Below are 20,740 nucleotides of genomic sequence, written 5' to 3' on the forward strand. Positions count from 1 at the left end.
AAATTAAAACTTCCCCCCCCCCCAGGAATCTCATCCTATAGGAAGAAAAAGGCCAAAGGCTGGGTGCCAGACAAAAGAGAAACTTGTCTCCAAAGAGGAGACTCCATATATTTCTGCAACTTATCAGACTACCTTGCAGGAGAGACTGGACTTGAGACAAGGATTGGTCAGTGATGAGTCAGCCCTAGGTGTGAACACAGCTTGACCAAGTCAGCCCTAGGTGTGAGTACAGCTTGACCAAAACTGCGTGTTTATACAGACTTCCTGCCATCTAGTCAAATCCAAACCTCCTGAAAGAACCCCGAAGACAGGCTTGGGTATCACCACACCTCCTCTTTTGTTCCTCTTTCCAATGTGTTCATATTGAATAAATCATTCTCTGCTCTTCCCTTTTAGTTGTCTCTTTCATTATTGAAGTGGAGACGAGCTGCTGAGCCAAGGCTTTGACCATAGAAACGCCAGTAACAAGATGTGGTGCTATGATTTAATAGCTGCCTACACATTTCAAATACAGTTTTAGACAGAGGTCCTGCGGACATCCAACCAACATAATGAAGCAAAATGTGATTATTTACATGGCTTAGCATTCGGAGCCCCACAACCCACATGAAGCTGATGTAGAACATGCATTTGTAATGTGGGCACTCTTATGGCAAGATGGGAGACAGAGCCAAGAGAGTCCCTTCTGATCTCTTGGGACAACTAGCATAAGTAGTGGCATCCGCAGAGACCCTGTCCCAAGGTACAGGGAAATAACTGGCATGAGAGGTTGTCCCCTAATCCTGACCTTCAGCTTGTCACATACGCATACACATCACACACATATTGAAAATAATAGTAAATAAAATTTATAAGGGATACAAGCATATGAATTGAGTGATGGAAATTGATATATTTAAGCATTCCATAATTGTCCCGATTTCAATGTCCAATATATTTCAAACACATACAATGAAACTTTTTATCTCAATACAAAAGTGGTTTAGTTAAGTATTTTATCAATCCCCTACATGATTTTTATACTTCTGTAAAGTCCCTTGGATTTAAACCCAAGCTGAAAACAATTAGCTTTGATCTCCAAAAATATAACTTACCTGATAATTTAGAAAAACTAATGGGGAAAGTGTCTATGAGAATTACCATTGATAATGAATATGAGGTTTTTGTAAAGAAAGGAAATCTTGTTTGAACTTCTTTTGGGAGAGTGTCTCAATCACTTTTCAATTATCTTATGTAATTTCAAGATGAAATTACATCATGAAGCTGAAAAGAATAAAATCCAGCTGATAAGGCAGGAATAGCACTGGACAGGAATGAGACTTGAAACAACCGCATTCTGTAAGGTGTCCCCAAGAGCAGGGCACTTGTTCCTGCTTTATCTTAAATAGTATTTTATATTAAGAAAGATTCATACATTTATACAATGTATACTGATCATATTTATCCACCACTGCCTCTCTCCAACACCCTCCCCTGACCTGGTGTTTCCTGCCCTGTCTCCCACCCAAGTTTTTTCTGCTATGGTGATGCTTACTCATAATCCCAACATTGCAGAGGTGGAGTAATGCAGATCAGAGAGCCTGGGCTATATAAGAAACAATAAGGATTATAATTATTGCCTCATCCCTGGGTCCATTTTTTACTGCTTTTTTTTAAAGCTATCAGTAAGTTGTAGAAAATAAAAGTGGAACAATAAAGTGTTAGTGAAAATGAAGTTGAGCTACTACAAATCTATCATTCTAGCACTTAGGAAGCAGAGGCAGGAGGATTATACCTGTAAGGGCATCACAGACTAGGCAGGAATTTTCAGACTAGCCTGAGCTGCATGGTTTTAAAAACCATAAAGAAAAAAAAAAAGAGAGAGAGGAAGGATGGGGGGGGAGGAAGGTAGAAAGGGATGGGGGAGGGAGGGGGGGAGGAAGGGAGGGGGGAGGGAGGGAGGGAGGGAGGAGGAAGATGTTGTAATTATATTGAAGGGAAGAATGAGAGGTGGTGTTGGTTTTCTTGAGTGCCTCCACTCCTGTGGACAAGAGTCCTCCCACTCTTTACTTCAACCTGCTGCTGCTTCTCCACACTCGTGAGCACTTTGACGGCCCCTCCCCCTCCTTGCTACTTTTTTCTTGGTCACTTCTGAATGGCTCCCTGTATATTCTAAGAGCAAATGTCCAAGGGCTCAACAGACCACTCAAAGCCCACTGATGTCATCTGATCGAGGAATCCCACCAGCTTGCTAGTTCTATATCTATCATATGTCCATAAAGTTGTCAAAACAAGAGGGAAGACAGTGTTCAGAAACTATAACTCGGTACCTACAGAGATTGGAGCCATGATCACAGACTCAGTAACCTAAAACAGTCCAGTTGCATTAACTCATAGTTCTGGAGGTCAAAATTTCAAAACAAACGTGTCTGGCCCACAGTCAAGGTGCCAGCAGCCAACAGGGCTGTCCCTGCTAGCAGTCCTGAGCAACAGGATTCTTGGCACTTTACAGTTTCTATAGGGTATTTAAACATCTTGACTCTGGGTGCCTTGCTTATCTGCAGAGCCAGCAGTGTAGTGTATCAGTTATTTTTCTTGGCACTATGACCTAATAACCCAGCAAAGTTCCACTTAAGCAAAGCAGGCTATGTTTCGCCTCAATGTCATGATAGGGAAAGCACGGTGGTGGGGTTTCAGTTGGGGCCACAGTCGCCTGCACCAAAGCTTATTACATCTCCACAAATCATGAGGGGAGGGCAGAGAAAGAGGAAGGTGAAAGATAATAGGGGAGGGGACATGGGGAGAGATGGAGGAGAGGGAAGGAAGGAGAGGAGGGAAGGAAGGATAGGAGAGGTAAGGGGAGAGAGGGGAATGGGAAAGGGAGAGAAAGTGAGAAAAAGGGAGAGGGGGAGAGGGAAGAGAAGACTGGCTCAGGCCAGAGCCGGAACTAGGCCATAACTCATAACTCATAAGCTTGCACTGAGTGATTGTGTCTGCCAGCCAGGCCTCTTAAGGATTACTTCAGATAACTTTCTGGCTGACCACATCTCTCCCTCTTGTGATTACATTGAGTCTACCATGGAAATGCAGGACTATCTTTCCATCTCAGGATCCCCAGTTATTTTTGTCCCGTGTGCCCTTAGCTTTGTCACATAAAGTCGCATACTTTCTGCTTTAGGAGCATTATTTTGGGCATCGTTACCGACATCGTTGAGAGGGGTGTTATTCTGTGAACCCCATATCTCTATTTCCGAAGAACTCAGCAAAGCCTGCTGAGAATTATGAGCAGAGCTTTGACATCTTCCTCTGGCCAGTGTTTCATAAAAGTAAACACCTCAGTAACACATTTCTGCTCTGCAGTGATGGGGAACTCACAACCTGCAGAATTCGCTCTGAGAGTTATGTGACAGTGGTTTCTGGCTGACACAAGTCACAGTAGATTTAATGCTTAGAACAAAATAAATGAACCCCCCAAATAAATTCTATGTGGTCCCTCGGCTGCTACAGAAGTTATTGCAGTTTATCGTGTCTTATGCCCAATTTAAAAAACAAAACAAAACAAAACAAAACAAAAAAACTTCAGCCAAGATGTGTTGATTCTAGATCATACAGTACACCTAGCTGGCTGGTGAAGTTTGTGATAACATTGTCACCTTAAAGCTAATCTAAAGGCAGAGGGGAATGGGTGCAGGCTAAGGAAGAGAAAAATTCCATTCACAGCCTTCAAACTTGTACACAAAATATGACAGCATTGCATTGCCAGGGTTGTTGGCAGTGTCAAGTCAGCTAAATAAAAATTATTTTTCTTCTTATATAAATAAAAATTTAATAAGCAAAAACAACACCCTTTATCCTACCATTCTCAAAAGAAAATCCTCTAATGTTTTTTGTTATTCTCAAAGAATAACAACACCAATGCCATCACTCCCAGAATATTGTTTTGCTTCGCAATGCTACATCACACTAGAAACTGAGAATCCTCTGCAGACAAAGACGCACAAACTAAGTAGGCCTAGACACACGAACTAAGTAGGCTTTCCTCATGTGCCACTGGGTGGGGAGAGGAGATCAGGGACAACAGACCCTTCTAGGGTCTTTTAGTCCTCTGCATGGAGTCCCTGCTGTGTCTCTTCCCATAAGCACAGAGACAGACCTCCACCCACTGTCTTCTCTCTCTTGTTCCTTCAGACCATCTCCTGGGTCTCTCCCTGCCATGAATTTCTGACCCTTCCACCAGGGTTCATTTCCACCTATGGCTTCTGGCCATTGTGGTGATCATTACATTTTCTTCTTTATTTTCTTTGAACAACCAACTACTCAGCCTTTTCTGAAAGGTGCACTGTGGACCTGCTCATTGGAAGAAGTAAAACATTCCTATATATCCCCCTTCTTTTGCTTAGATTGACTCTTTCCTGGAATAGCTCATGATGCTAACAATGTTTATATCTTCTCAGCTTTGTTCAAGAACATGTTCTGTAAAATATCCAGAAATTACTTGGGGCCTTGAATCCTAAAAAGAGGATGAGAGTCAAGTTCACCCGTGTGCCCTTAGCTTCCCCCAGCAGAACACCTGTGCTGTTGCCAAGCCGACAGAAGACAGGTGTTAATGTAGGTATTGTGAGCCCCAACCTGGTGCGTAGATACTTTAATGGAGCCTTTCGAGATTGGAGCCTGGTGGGCAGAAGTAGGCCCACGAGAGTTACACCTTTGAAGGATATACCTGCCCTGCTCTCAGTCCTGACCTTCCTGAAGGCTATACCTTACCTGGTCCCTGTCCAGAGCTCCCTAGTGTGGGAACTGCCACCATGTGAAGGACAGCTGTCACCCACTTCTGTAACTCTGGGACTGGCCTACTTTCTCCTGCTTCCCTACCATGATGAACTTAAACTCTGTGAAACCATAAACCCTCCTCCCCATCACCAGTTGTTTCTGTCAGGTAACTTCATCCATGATAGAAAGTAACTCACAGAATAAAATATGCGTTGGCCTCTGCTGACCAGAGGATGTCTAACACCTTGAGCTCTTCTCCCACTTCCTACCACTGACCAGCTCAGGAAAGTCTTATACACATTCATTCCCTCTGAAGTTTTGGTAATCTTAGTCTTCATACACAACTGACAATGGGCATAAAACAAGAAAACAAATGTTCACATGGAGAAATACGTGGACGCATGCAGAGCACAAAGAGGTCTAGACAGATGAGACTTACACAGACCTAAGCAAAGATAACAGGCCTTAGGTTCCAGAAGAGATGGGAGGTTGGAGCAGGCTCTTGAATGCTAAAAGGGCAAGTCTCCCTTTTAGGGCTATGTGGTTAGATAGAGAATTGTCCCAGTGAAATGTACATCTGACTGAACCAGGTGTCAGGTCCCCACCTCCACCCCTCACACACACACACACACACACACACACACACACACACACACACACACTTTCCCCTCCCATTCTTCCTCAGAAAGGATCCTTTCTAAAGAGAAAGAATAACAGATAGAAAAGCATATTTGCATGCACTGGCTTTTAAAACTGCCAATGTAAATTTCCTTTTAGATATTGATTTCATTTACTAAATGAAGAACTGTTTCTGTTGGTAGTTCCTGGGTAGTCATCATGAAATGTGTTAAAGATTTACATTTCAGAATGACTGGGTTAGGCTTCCCCACCACCCTATGTTAGTTTTGCATCATCAGCTGTGATATAGTCTCATTGTTTCACCACCTAATTACCACCTTCCCAAGCTGACACCAAGGTCTCCTTCCATCTTTCTGTGACAACGTCCTTGAGTCTTTGGGGGCATATTATCTGTCTGCAGCAAGCTTTAGGAATAAAGGGGGCTCACTCATGAAGTCCAGAAAGCCCGTTTCTATTTGAGGTACGATCCTTACTTCCTCTGCCCTGTGGAGCCTCTCTCTTCTCTATCCATGCCTCACAGGAAGAGACTTCATTGCAGAGAATGGAAATGAACCATCCAAACACAAAAACAGAAACAGAAGCAAAACAAAACAAACCCTCCAACACTCTTCATTTACTCTGAACGCCCTGGAGATAATTTAGCCAAGTATAAACTATTGCGATGTCTTTGAGATCTAATCTAATCGAATGAGGGTAGCGGCTGTGAGGACCATGACTACATTTAGTTTGCCAGGAATATTTACAAGCAGAGCCTTGTGGCACAGCCAGGGAGAGGCACAAAGAAGAGAACAGATGCCGTCCCTTCTCCAGTCTTGTCAAGAACAGGTTTATGTGTACATCTGCTGGCCTACCTTTTAAGGATTGAATCAAAAGCTCGGTCTACCATGCTTCTCATAGGTCAGCAGAAACCTGGTTGATCAAAATCATCTGTGGAGATTTTTTTGAAAACACAGACTCCCAGGCATTCTGATCCATCCACCCAAACAGAATTTCAAGGCTGAAGCCTGGTTTGATGAAGTCCCAGGAATCAAATTTGGGGATCATTTTCATAGCTTCCAGAATCTAACCCACAGTTCTCAAGGAGGGCTAGCAGGTTCTACTAGGTTAGTTCTCCTAACTGTTACATGTCTGTTTTTAAAGACATTCAACTCAGAAATGTTGCATTCAATGTTACAGAAACATGAGAGTATATTTTTATTGTTATAGAATTAATATGCAGTCCCATATGAAGCAGAGACTTTTCTGAGTATGAAACCAGCCTGGTATTCACAGAGAGTTTCCAGACTGCCAGGGCTCCATAGAACAACCCCATCTCAAAAACAAAACCAATAAAACAAGCAAAAAGAATTAATATGCTTTCCTAGTGAGAAATCTTTCTGAGAGTTTTCCATTCACAAATGATTATTAAGAAAGATAGAAAACTAGGAAGAGTTTTGTTTCTTCATTTTTGTATATATATAAGTGGAAGAGGCATATCCCAACCGGTGTGCCAACTGGGAAGCCCATGTATGACATGGGGTGAACCCCGACTCCCCAGTGGACATTGATAAACCTACACGGCTTTCAAAACCAGCCCTGAGTGACTCAGATGGATGGGCATTTGTACAGAGGAGGTGGCTGGCACAGCCTTAGAGGCTGAACAGTAATCCTGGGTAACTCTGGGATGAGGTATTTAATCACCTCAACACTGAATCTTTCTTATTGTGTAAATACTTGGCAGCCTCAGTATCCGCTTGGGAAAAAAAAAAACAAAAAATGAGCTAACAGAGTTTCAGAGCGAGTACCCAAATGGGGTGATTGTTCATGCTAATCCTGACTGTCCTTCAGGGCCTCTCTTATAGCTGCCACTCCCAGGCCCCGTAACAGAACATGGCTGTAGGAGCTAACATCACTTCATCATTATGCTCTGTGAACAGAACCCCAATCACTAGAAAAAAAGATGAATTAACTAAATATGACTATAGAACATGCATGTGTCCTGGCTGAAAACAAAATATGCCACAGTGTTGGGGACATTTGATTCACAAACCAGACAGTGGTTCTCAATTTAGTAAATACTTGGAGGAGACAGCAATAAGTGGACTTTAAAGGGAACACCCTTCTTCAGTCATGGTGTGTTTAAAAGCCATTCGCCAGGCACTCATTCAACATGATAGGAATTCCTGTACTTATGAATTGATGTTTCCGTGTTCTGCATCTTCTGATCTACATACCACTGTATGTCAGTGGGTTCGCCCTGCTCCCATCCCAGGCTGTCCATGACAGCTTTGTACCTGTCCATTATCTCTATATGTGTGTAGCCTCAGTAACAACACGTCGCAGATTGTACTCATTGGTTACAGTTCACTGGTGAATAGAGGAAGAGTCTGAGGGATGCCAGCTTAGAGAATCATTGTTAAGCTTTCCAGAGCTCCTGTAATGGTTACAAACCAATGCAGATTGTCCTCAAAATACCTCCCAACTCTTAGACTCTCAGCTCTCCCTTTAAATGCAGTTCCCTTTGGTGTAATCTACTTAGGTACTATTGGCTATTTTTGTCTGATTTTCTTGAGATGCATTGCTAAAAGTGCAGGGACCATGAGGATGAGAAGGGAATGCCCAAAGGCACAGGTAATGGCTCGGCTAGCATTTGGTCCTTCCAGGCTGGCACAGAAAAGTGAGCAGCTCAGGCCAGATGCAAGAACACATCTGCATCCTCATTCTAAACCCTGCTAAACATGTCTGACTTCTACCACCCATATCTCGTCCATTTTTTCTCACTGCCACGAAAGAAGAAAGGATTTGTGTTGAGTCACGATCTCAGAACATTCAGTCTGTGGTTACCTAGGCCATACGCTTGGATGGAACATTGTAGCCGTAGGAGCCTTTCAGGGAGGAGACTGTTCACTTCATGACAGTCAAGAAGTGGGGAGCAAAAAAGGAATTGAGGACCGGATATAGGCTTGCAGAGCATGCCATCAAAGCCCTACTTCTTCCAAATATGTCTTATTTCCTACTGCCTCCAGGAACTTTGGGGGTTGGGGGGAACACGAACCAGCTGAGTTCAAGCATGCAGTCCAGGAAGCTGTGGGAGGTATTTCACATTAAAGTGAGAACCTGTTTTTATCTTTTCCTTGCTGCAATCTTTAACTCTCAGTTCTATTCCTCTTTGATGTCTTTTTGCCCCCTTGAGGATTGAGGATCGAGCCCATGGCCTTGTGCGTACAGGCAAGCATTCTCTCTACCACTGAGCTATCCTCCCAGCCCACTCACCTCTGTGTTGAGTGTAGGCAGAAATGAGGAATAACAAGAGCTGTAATATGCTGACAAAAACTCCTGCCAGTGTGACAAGTTCACTCTCTGGCTGTGGCTAGTCAGGTCTGTGCCTCTGTCACAGGTAGACAGACACTTTCTTGTGGCTGTCTCTTGTCTTTGAAACTTGGGATGGAGTAAAAACTTAACTTTCTTAGTCAGATGGAAGACCCTCCATGTCCAAGCAGGCATGACTTTGATCTGCTGGCAGAAGTCTGGGAGATGGCAAGTATTTGAGATTTGGGACATGTATACTGCCAGAACCTCAGAGAGCACTGTCTCTTCCTGTTACAAAGGAGCAAGGACAATAAAGAAAAGGAAAAGTAACAATTAGCTGTTGCTTTCAAAAACAACCAGGGGCCTGAAACAATGTTTAAGAAAGCTAGTGTATGCGTTCCTTCACTTTGATGAAGATTTTCAAAAGCTTTTGCCATTTTGGACAAGTAGGAGGCCGGGAGGATTGCTCAGTGGTTAAGGAACTTCCCAGAATCCATGAGAAGCAAACATCTGTAACCCCAGTTCTCCTCCATGAGATGGGGAAAAAAAATCTCTGGAAGCTCATGAGCTAGCCTGGGGTACACAGCATAGTATCAAACCACAAGAGACCCGATCTCAAACACAGAGGAAGACAAGGAACAGCGGCTGAACCTGTCCTCTGACCTTCGCACATGCATACCCCCCACACAAGAAAGGGAACAGATGTTTTTGTGTTGTACACCTGAAGAGATTAACAATAAAATTCCTTGTGTAGGAAACGCCCCTTTTGGCGTAAACACCCATTAGATTGTCTCCTCAGCATCTTCATTTCATACAGAGAAGCAATGCAGTGAAGAGCTGAAGGGTTCTTGTCGGCTCTCTTTTGCTCAGCTTCCTAAGTCTTTGTCTAATTCTTTTCTGATCATCAACTTTCTGATCCACAGTCCGATTGATTGATGCCTTTCCCAGAGCTCTTCTGCTGAAGGCTGGCCTTCCGGGATGACAGCAATCAGAAATAAGCTTGACGGGAGTTGGGTTTGGCTGAGGTTAGAAGAATAGCATCATCCTTGTGATGGATGCTGTTCGTGCCCTTAAGAACAGACACCAGGGGCTGGAGAGATGGCTCAGCAGTGAAGAGAACTGGTAGTTCTTCCAGAAGACCAGAGTTCAATTCCCACCACCCGTATGGCAGCTCACAAGGATTCATTACCCCAGTCCCAGGATATGTGATACCCTCTTCTTACCTCTATGTGGCCTGCATTCACATGTTACACAGACATACATACAGGTAAAGCACCCGTACATATCAACTTTAAAAATAAACATAAAATAGTCTCTGGGTATGTGCATACCTGTAATCCCAGCTCTTCTGAGCCAGAGGCAGGAGGATCAGATGATTCAGTCCAGGCTGAGCTACATAAGACCCTGTGTCAAAGATGACAAAGAAGAAGGGATACTACTAAACTCCCAGTCTCTCACCCCGCCATAGGGTCACATAAGACCAGAAGGTGGACACATACAAGCCAAGAAGACTTCATCAGAGCCCAACCATCCTGACCTGGGATGTGCCACCTCTGGAACTATGAGATACCTTGTCCATTGCCTAAGACACCTCATATGTGATCCTTTGTTGAAACATCTGAACCCCGCCATGTCTCTCCATCTCTTTCTCTTTCCACCTTCCCTCTCTACCATTCTCTTTCAGAGCAAGAATTTAGACGTACTATCTAACATCACCTAGGTAAGGCCTCTGGTTGCTGTACTTTGCCCATTTATTGTTAGGAGCAGACGACCAAGGTATTTATCTATAATGCTACATAGCCTGATGCTCTTCAGACGATATAAAACTTTCACCATCTCTATGTTCATTTATCTCAGAGAGAAAGAGGGAGTTAGGGGAAGGAGAGGAGAAAAAATGGAGAGAGAGACCAGGGTGGCTTCTGGAGTGGCACAGCACTCTGGCTTTTCATTTCACATGTCAGTGAAAGACAAGGTGAGGAGAGAAAAATTTGACAGAGGGGTCAAAGTGAAAGATGTTAGCAGCCAAACATGTCCAAATGTAAAAGCTCCAAAGGAATCTGTCACCACCCCTGGGCTGCCGAGCTTGGCCTTCCCATCCAGCTGCTCTTCTCAGCCTCTGCCCACATACCTCAGCTTGCTGTGATTTTTCATCTTATCCTTCCCACTACCATTGAAACTTACTTCTGCCCGTAAGAACCCAATCCAAACCTGCATTTCCACACCTCCACCCTCAGGGGACACACACACACACACACACACACACACACACACACACACACCGATCTGTTGAGATTGACCAATCCTCCTTCCCAAAAAACACCTGTGAGGGCTGAATAGCTTTGTACAACCAAAAGTTACTAGCCACCTGGATCTCACCAACCGCTCACCTGCAGGAAATGCCTGCCTGGCACTACCTAGCAGGATATAAGACTTTCACCAAGGCAGACCATGTGATTTCAATTTTCTGGTAGAACATGTGGGTGAAATAAATGTCAACATCATGCTTTATCTGATGCAAGACAGCCAAAGTATTGCTACTTTAATAACAGCAAAAATTAATGAGATTTTTCACATTTTTCAAGCTTCGTGTTATCAAATTGATGTCTATTTTACAATTATAATGCATCTCAAGTCAGAAGAGTCATATCGAGTTGCTGATTGGTCCATATGTGGTTGGTTACTGTTGCTACTGTTACAGTTCTGGCCAGATGTAAAACGTGGGGCCCTGGTATGTCAGCAGAAAAGCCTCCTGATAAATGGGCAGCTTTTCCTGAGCTGCAGAGCATATGCCTACTGCAGAGACAATGAACCAAATAACTCTAAAATGTTATATTTCACTGTTCTTTTTTTCTTTTTAAAAATGATATTTTTTATTGTGTGTGTGTGTGTATGTGTGTGTGTGTGTGTGTGTGTGTGCCTCTGTGAATCTAGTCATGTGTGTGCCAGTGCCTGTGGAGAACAGAAAAGGGCATCAGAGTATATCTGAGAGTACCTGAGGGTATCAGATTCCTTGGATACTGGTGCTGCCTCCAGCTCCAGATGCAGATGAGTAGTGTGTGCTGTGAACCACTGAGTGTCTTCCCTACTTCTTTTGTTGCTCTGTAACTTAAGAGAATTGAGCAAATGACGGTGTCCTTCAATATAAGCCTTAGGATTTAACATCGTGAGAACGAAAATTTCCAAGGCTTCCTTGAAATGTAATAACTTGCAATACTAATTCCTAAGATCAGAGAATGGCTTGGTGTCTCCTCATCACATTTGTGACCCTCAAGGATGCTGAACATTGTGCTTCCACCTGAGATTGTTTAGGAAGGGTCCTAACTTTTATTCACTAATGAATTTGGGTGATTTTTTTTTACCTGAACACAGATGTGTGTGTGTGTGTGTGTGTGTGTGTGTGTGTGTGTGTTGTAAGAGTCTCATTCTATATCCCTAGCTGGCCTTCGGCTCCTGCCTTATCCCCCCAATGCTAGAAATATAGGCATAAGCCATCACAACCTGGCTTGTATAGAAAGCCTGTTTAGGGGCTGGAGAGATGGCACAGTGGTTAAGAGCACTGACTGCTCTTCCGAAGGTCCTGAGTTCAAATCCCAGCAACCACATGGTGGCTTACAACCATCCATAATGACATCTGATACTCTCTTCTGGTGTGTCTGAAGACAGCTACAGTGAACTTATAAAAATAATAAATAAATCTAAAAAAGAAAGAGAGAGAAAGGAAGGAAGGAAGGAAAGAGAAAGAAAGAAAGAAAGAAAGAAAGAAAGAAAGAAAGAAAGAAAGAAAGAAAGAGAGAAAGAAAGAAAGGAAGGAAGGAAGGAAGAAAAGAAAAGAAAAAGAGAAGGAAGGAAAGAGGAGAAAGCCTGTTTAGCCATGGTTCGCAAGAGTATATCAGATTTGGTCCTTGGGCTTGTCTTCACTGAGAATGGAGAAACCAATGGGCTTCCCATCACAGAATACCACCTATCGAAGCCATGTATCAGGATGCCATTGGCTCCATTACCCATACACTGATGTCCAAGCCCTTGAAATCCTTACTACTTATACATAGGTCTGCTTTTTGCATAACTCAGAGAAGTTCAATGGTGAGAATCCCAAGTACAGAGTGGTAAGGAGGATGGCATTTCTGAGGTCTGATAAGACAGGGTTTACTCCTCGGAAGTCAATAGGCTGAGTTGTAGGATTCGTTTTCCAAGACGTTGGGAAAACGCACCAATGATTCATCTTTCATCTCAATGCTGGACTCTCCTCCCCTCCTTCCCTTCTTCAACTTCAGCTCAGAGATTCACTAACGGCCATGACACTGGGTTAACTGATGTCCTAGAGGATGTTCAATTTTATTTTAAAATGTCTACCAGTCTTCAGACCTAAAAGAACTGAATCTCTGTGATGGATCCCATGCAAGCCATTCCCTAGCTGGGCTCAAATTGTACTCCTGGCAACAATGTAGCATGGGCTGAGAAATTCGTCTTTCCACAGTACCGTATCCTCTTTCCACAGTACCGTATCCTCCGAAAGGAGCAAGGGCAAGTTTTGCTATTGTTTTTCAGGCACATACAAATATAATTTGAAGCGTATTTCCTTTATTGAGGCTCTTGTGAATGATTCTTTGTGGGAAGGAAGAGATGGAACCTGGGATGGCTGCTGTTTGGGGTCTGCATCTTCAAGGTTTCAAGGTTGGCTCATTCCCATGGTTAAGTGAAAGTGAAATTTATATATATATATATATATATATATATATATATACATATATATATAATGTGTGTGTATATACACATATATATGTATACATGTGTGTATGTGTGTATATACATATATATGCATATATGTGTGTATGTGTGTGTGTCCAAGTTCTTTCATGAGCACCCCAAATCTCTCCTCTCACGGGAATCTGGATTCCGTCCTTGGCGTGTCTTACCAGATGATGCAACATCTGGGCCGTCTCTTGGGGAACGTGCAAAATGAAGCGTTTTTGTCTTTGCTCTCTGAGAACCCAGATGTAAAATAACTTTCCTCTTTTGTTGTTTGTCTTTGTTTCCTTTAGCAACCAACTCAGTGGAAGTACTCTCCGGAGGTCTCCCACCTGTGGAAGAAAGCGACAGGAAGTTTTCCCTGATCATGGAGCTGTCCACCCAACTTTCCCTTCAGACGGAGAAGATCACTCAGCTCGAAGACACCTTAGCGGAAAAGGAAAAGAAGATCGAGGAGCTGGAAGCAGAGTGCACTTCCCAGGTCCCCCAAGGTGAAGACAGACTTACAGAAGATTTATAGGAACCCCCTGCCGTCCGTCCCCACCCCTCCCCACTGTAAATGATGAGGCTAGGAGCGCTCCCACCACCTCTGATGGGGAGTGGAATGGTTTCCCATGTGACAATAAAGTTTAGTAAGTGTCATCAAGGTGGAGTCCAAGGCCCCAATCATTTGTCCAGTTCAAGGTTACAGGTTTGAGTATCACCATACAGGGTCCAGGCTAGAAGGAGTCCATAGAGGGGAAGCATTGAAAAGCAATACCCTGAACGTGTCCGACACTCAGCGGCAGAGTGCTCTATCTTTAGACGTTCCTGATTGACAGCAGGGAGGAAAGAACACAAAACTGGTCAGCTGGCAAAAGATCTAGGTACTCTCTTCTTTCTTGAAGTTTGCCACACTGTGAAGAAAGGATGCTAACTGTCCCTCGGTGCTGCACTGTTTGGGAAACGAGAGTGTGCTGGGGAGCCAGCCTCAAGTTGGGGAAGCTCAGAACACAGTAAAGCAAAATCATTGCCAAGAGAGTAAACAGCTACACGGTCGCAGTCTGTCCTTTCATGGCCTCTAAAGTTTGTTTCTTTATGGCATGAATTTTACAAGCATTAGCAAGAGTAGAAACAAAATAATGTTGAAGCAATTAAAAAAAAAAAAGAATCAGAGCTGTGGTCCTTTGGGAAAAGGCTCTGGACAGTATCTCTCTGGGAAAACACACAACATGGATTCCACCCCCTTAGGAGAAAAAAAAGTCGAAAGGAAAACTTCTGTTAGGGCAACCACAGAGCAGGGAGCAGAGTAAAATGATGGCAGAGAAAACGGCAGCATTGGCAAACGGAAGCAACCCCTAATGGATGGAGTACAAGGAAGCCTGTCATGTTTCTCTCTCACCTTCCCAAGTGATCCATCCTACCCCAGGGGCACTGATGAGAGATTTCAGAACTTCACTCTCCTGGTCCTCAGGACAAGTCACGCTGGCTGGCTTCTGAGTGTGGCTACAACTCAATGCAATTCATTCAGTTCAACAAACAGGCATCACAATGCTTTCTTCCAAGCACAGTATTAGATGCCAGAAACACAGCAAGCTCAGAATCATCTTTGATAAGCAAGGAGCTCGTATCCATATAAGAGCCTCCTTAAATATGGTGATTTTAGAGATGGGAAATAGCAGAGAGAATATGAGTGAGCCCAGGGGTGGGGAGCCTGCTTACCTGCCTGCTGTAAAGGAGGGTCACACATTTGTTGAGCAATCCTTAGGAATGTAGAGCCCTGGCCTCTGGTGCTAGACCAGAAGAAATACATATTCTAATGAGCCAGGAATTCCATTGTTATCCAAGATGACAACCTTAGGTAGGCTCCAAACACAAATCTTACACATTAACTCCCTGATTCGTGGACAATTGCTCCTTGCAAGCTGGGATGAGACCAGGACTATTAACAGAGTGTACAATCTATTTGTGTGTCCTGACTACGTAGGAGACAGTTTCCAAACTAGAGTTCCTGCCCTTCCCTTCTCTTCTTCCTTCCTCCCTTTCCTCTCCTCTCTCCTCTTTCTCTTCTTTTCTCCTTTATCTTTAAAGAAGCTAATGGAGCTTATTATGGACATATGATAGCTTTGAGATTCTAGGTATTTATCAAAAGAAAAATACTTTGTTTTCTAAAAACAAATTTCACCATTATCTAGGTTTGCATGCTGAGCTATGATCCTCCTATATTTCAATATAACCTCACTTCAAATATAATGGCTACATGTTTCTCTCTCTCTCTCTCTCTCTCTCTCTCTCTCTCTCTCTCTCTGTGTGTGTGTGTATGTGTGTTTCTGTCTGTGTGTCTGTGTGTCTGTGTGTCTGTCTGTGTCTGTCTGTGTCTGTCTGTGTGTCTGTGTACCTGTGTTGTTTAATATTAGAGATAAGACCAACTCAGAGTCATGAGTAGACTCTGAAAAGCAGCTGGCAGCAATTCTTTACCTTTTCTGAGGTGTCTACAGCAGCCCTACAGTATTGCCTTCCGACATCTCTTCTCTGGTACCTTCTTGGTCCATGATCTTTAACACCAGCTACATATGCCAGCTGTGGTTCTAAGTTTCTCCCCATTGCCATTGCCCCTGACACAATAGAGATGCTGAGGGTTGACATCTCCTTGCCGTGTGTTTATGAGAGAAATCTTTAAATCTTCACCTTCTGGAAAGAATGGAACATTCCCCAAGACAAGACATGTCTCCTCATTTTGATATGTTATGTTAATGTGTTAATGGAACTTCCACCTCTTTATTCTGTGAAAGATTGTGTTAAGCCCCTGGGGGTACTAAGGATGATACAAAAGGAGGGGAGAGCGAGATAGAGGAAATCGCATCATATCCTGTGAGGGCCCATATTAAGTTCTACAACAACTCACTGGTTAGTGCCCAGGCTTCCTCATCATGAGAGCAGACACAGAGTGGAGATAAGTAACAAGAGGAACAGACCTGCAAGTAATGATTAATTGAGACTGTTGCCTCTACATATCCAGGCACCAGCCCTTGGAGAGAAAAGCATCAGGGGTCGTTGTACTTTCAAAAACCTTTATAAGAAGTTGATCTTGATTCAGGTCTGGGTCACTTTCAAATCTGAAGGTGGCAAGGGATTTGATTTAAATAATAAATAGGCTAATTTGTGCAGGTGACATTTTGGTAAGAAGAATTTTTTTCAGTACCCATGACTTATGCAGCAGGGGAGACATTGGCTTCTGAGTACTTCCTAAGTGGAAAGAATCACATTCCCAGATAAATCTCTGGAAGCTCAAGGGCATTTTGGAGTTTGAAGAAATGGGAAATAACAACAAAAAAACAAACAAGCAAACAAACAGAAGATGTTACCAAGAACAAGGTAGAAAGCTGAGACCAATATCCAAGGGTGCCTCTGACCTCTCCATGCACGCTCTGGCACACAGATGCCCAAACACAGAGGATTATACATACATCATACATGCTTTACATGTGCACATATACGCAGGTAACCATCAAAACAATAAACCCAGAGAACAAAATTCATAATGAATAATTGAAGCCATTTTCTAATACTCTAAAAACATTTCCAGAAAAACACAGTTTTAATTATATCTTTTCACAAATTATGAGGTTTTTTTCAGAAAGTTAAACTAAGTAAGGTGATATAGTCAATTTAAGTAAGTTTAACAACCATTTCATTGTTATTTTAAATGTTCCTAAATGTGTTCATAACAAGATGAAATTGCTTTAAAGTAATAGGCTTTTAAAAATGAACAGAAATCAAGTCATTGGTGCAGTATAAAAGAGGATTCCGCTCCAATAACAGCAAAGAAAGCACAATTTAAAGCAACCTGCCCTGTCTAGATGCGTTTCCAGGAAAGAATGAATGAATTCAACCAAATTTTAATTATCTGCTACCCCCATACTTTCTCCCAAATCCAACTATTTTCTTCTACATGATGCTAATGCAGAGAATTTTTGCCTTAACAAAATGAATAGAGAAATGTTGGTAGATTCTGTGAGCCCATATCAAAATAACATTTATTTGACAATTAACAAGTGCAAGAATGAAACTATCCCCAAAGTATTTTATTTTATACTAGTGGGGAGGAGATGAGGTCCTGAGTAAATATGTATTTTTGACCCAAGCACAACCATGTCAAAGACCCCAATACCTCAGATCCATGGGAATCCCCAGGCTAGGCTCAGAAGAAGTGAGGTTATGTTGAAATATAGAAGGATCATAGCTCAGCATGCAAGCCTAGATAATGGTGAGATTTGGTTTTAGAAAACAAAGTATTTTTCTTTTGATGAATACCCCAACACCTCAGATCCATGGGAATCCCCAGGCTAGGCTCAGAAGAACAGCAAAGTGGTACCCTGGTCCCTGGTCCCTGGTCCCTGGTCTCTGGTCCCTGGTCCCTGGTCCCTGGTCCCTGGTCCCTGGTCCCTGGTCCCTGGTCCCTGGTCCCTGGTCCCTGGTCCAAGAACTACACAGGAATTATCTACCAAAGCTTCCTCCTCTAGACTGACTGCAGCTGAAACTGATCCCCTCTAGAAGCCCCCTATTGACCTATTTCCTAGATCAGTGTTACTAGTGAATGTGCTGAGATTCAGGATGCTGGTTCATATCCTTCAGAGCTCATGCCTGCCTGACCCCAGAAACTGTCATTGTCTTCCTTCCCTGTCATCCCAGAAAGGTCAGTCCCAAAGCCATGCAGGTCCCAGCAACTTTATTATGTTATTTTTATTCTATGTATATAGATGTTTTGCTTTCATGTATATCTCTGTGTATACATGTATGCCTACTGCCCACAGAGGACAGAAGAGAGATCCCCTGGCACTGGAGTTACAGACAGATGTGAACCACCACGTACGTGCTGGGACTCAAACTTGGGTCCTCTGGAAGAAATGCCACTGCTCTAAACCACTGAGTCATGTCTTCAGGGCCCCTACCAAGTAGTTTAAAAAGCTTGTTTAAAGATTTACATTTTTATCTTTAAGTGTAGTGTGTGTGTGTGTGTGTGTGTGTGTGTGTGTGTGTGTGTGTGTGTGTAAGTGAAGGTGCCCTAAAGTCTAAAAGAGGGTATCAGATACCCTGGATCTAAAGTTACAGGAAGCTGCAAAAGGCCTGATCAAAAGGTCTGATCATACTGACTTGGAATTTGGAAAAAGAACTGGACTTAGCTCAGAGTGTGCTTAGCATGTGTAAGCCCTTGGGTTCGAACTCCAATAGGAAGGGTCAAGGGGAAGGAAGGAAGGAGAGAGAAAGGGAGAGACAGAGACAGAAAGACAGAGAGAGACAGAGAGAGGGGGGAGGAAGGAGGGGGAAACCTAACCAAAACTATAAAAAAAATAATTCTTACAACAACAACTTTTTTTGTCAAGATTTCCCAGACATGGGAGACCATTCCTGTTAATAGAGGAGAATCAAGTTCAAGTAGGAAATGAACTTTGGGTGTGTGTGCTGGAACAAAGTTCACAGCAAAAACCAGGGCTAGTCACAAAGTTTCCCACACCTAATGAAATTATGGTTTTATGGTAAAACTAAACAAAGCAAAACAAAAACAGTGCTTTTTTTTTCCTGGATTCCCAGGGAAAACCATCTCCTAAGCCGGATACTTAATACACATTTAGTGGCCTAAACCTTTGGTGGGAAGACCTGGATTGTCTGACCATCTCCATTTAGAACATTTACATATGTTTTTTGCTCGGTTGCTGTTTGTTTATTTAGAAAAGAATGACCCTTAAGCATTCAAATCCAATAATACCAAGCCCTGTCCTTGAATGGAAGACCACATTGCCTGTGGCCTGATAACATGTTTTAATATACAGACAGAGCTGCTATGTAGCTCAGGCTAGCCCTCAATTTGTGATTCTCTTGCCTAGACTTCTTCACTGTTAGATTACAGATTTGTTATTTGGCGATAATTTTTTTTTCTTGACTGATGCTATCCCAACAAAGATGGCAGCAGAGTGATTCAGCCTAGCACTAGTTGTTTGCGCTGCATGAGCCTGGCTAGCAAGTCACAGCTCTAATCAAAAAACAATGCTACCTCAGCCTTATGCTGGCATGCCAGTCACTGTTTAACAACACTTGGTTGCTGCTGAAAGAACACAAACAAACAAACAAACAAAAACAAGCACAGACAGCAGAAGTTCATGACCTGGTGAGGGACCTACACTGAGAAGTGTATTTACGACTGTAAACATATAACTGATATTTTCATAGTAGTTTACAATTGATTGAAACATTTTCAAATTGAATGACTTTGTTTCTTTCTCACAAAGATGGTTTCAGTTAGATAACAAATCCCAACCTTATTACTAGAAACTTCCAGGACCAAGACATACAGCCCCAGGCAAGCACACCTTCCCTCCTACATCCCCTCCGAGGTTCTATAACAAAGATCCTCCTTGTCTGTCGTCTTTCTCAAAACTATCTCTATTCTGCATTTAGGAAAAGAATTTTCTGTGGGTACCGTCTTTATCAAACTTGATCCCATCAACAGTTTAAAGATGAAAAGCTGCCCACAACCAGTTGATCAACCTGTTTGGTTTCAATGAGAACAATGTTTGGGGGCTACAGAGTTAGCAAGATAATAGAGTGCTTGTCTAGGATGCATGAAGACCCTAGGCTCAATGGATCCTAGCAGAAGAAAGAAGAATAGCATGGAAAGGGAGGGAGGGAGGGAGGGAGGGAGGGAGGGAGGGAGGGAGGGAGGGAGGGAGGGAGGGAGGGGAGAAGAAAGGAAGTCTGGGAGGGAGGGAGAAAGAGAAGATGGGAGGGAAAGAAGAATTGATTTCTGTTTACTAATTGGTTTGTTTTTTTTTCTAAAATAAATATTCCTGTGAAGAGTATAAGCTGCATCCTACAGTTTACACAGGGTCCCATCACCCCCTATTGTCTTAGTCATGACTGATTAAGATAGTTGGCTTACCTACCTAGTTCTATAAATAAATGGCTCTGTCACCCCTGATGAATTACCATTGTATAGTAGGTTGTGAACTGGTACTTTCATAAATTTTAGTGTTTTGAGCTTTTGGCTTATGATTGAGGTACATACATATAAATCCAATATATATTCAAAATGAGTAAATTACACATCAGACTCCATGTTAATGCACACGCCAAACTTGTGACACAGAAAGGACAGACATGAAAAAGAAAATCCCTGACTGAGAGTCCATTGCATCTTCCTCATCTGAGTCTTCTTGGATGTTTGTGCTCATGGAGTAGAATTCTATCAGTGAATGCCCTTTGCCCCACACTCCAAGCACAGGTAAGTAGGTGAGGAATCACCACCAGATGTGCGTTTCCTGAAGACAGGAAGAGGTCT

At 42.9% G+C, this 20,740-nt stretch overlaps 1 protein-coding gene across 3 annotated transcripts in view; it reads left to right on the plus strand.

The window, feature by feature from the left end:
• Positions 1-14,071, plus strand: part of Ccdc192 (coiled-coil domain containing 192) — a 197,326-nt gene extending 183,255 nt beyond the window's left edge. For 2 of the 3 annotated variants that reach the window (NM_001311063.1, NM_029290.1), the window contains one exon: positions 13,719-14,069. In NM_001311063.1, the coding sequence (NP_001297992.1) occupies positions 13,719-13,790 (72 nt within the window). In that variant the 3' untranslated portion in view covers positions 13,791-14,069. Of the gene's footprint in view, positions 1-13,718 lie in introns of all 3 variants that reach the window. The other variant, XM_017318003.2, reaches the window with a different exon arrangement.
• Positions 14,072-20,740: the final 6,669 nt, after the last annotated feature.

The sequence above is a fragment of the Mus musculus genome, chromosome 18, assembly GCF_000001635.26.
Source record: "Mus musculus strain C57BL/6J chromosome 18, GRCm38.p6 C57BL/6J".
Lineage (NCBI taxonomy): Eukaryota > Metazoa > Chordata > Mammalia > Rodentia > Muridae > Mus > Mus musculus.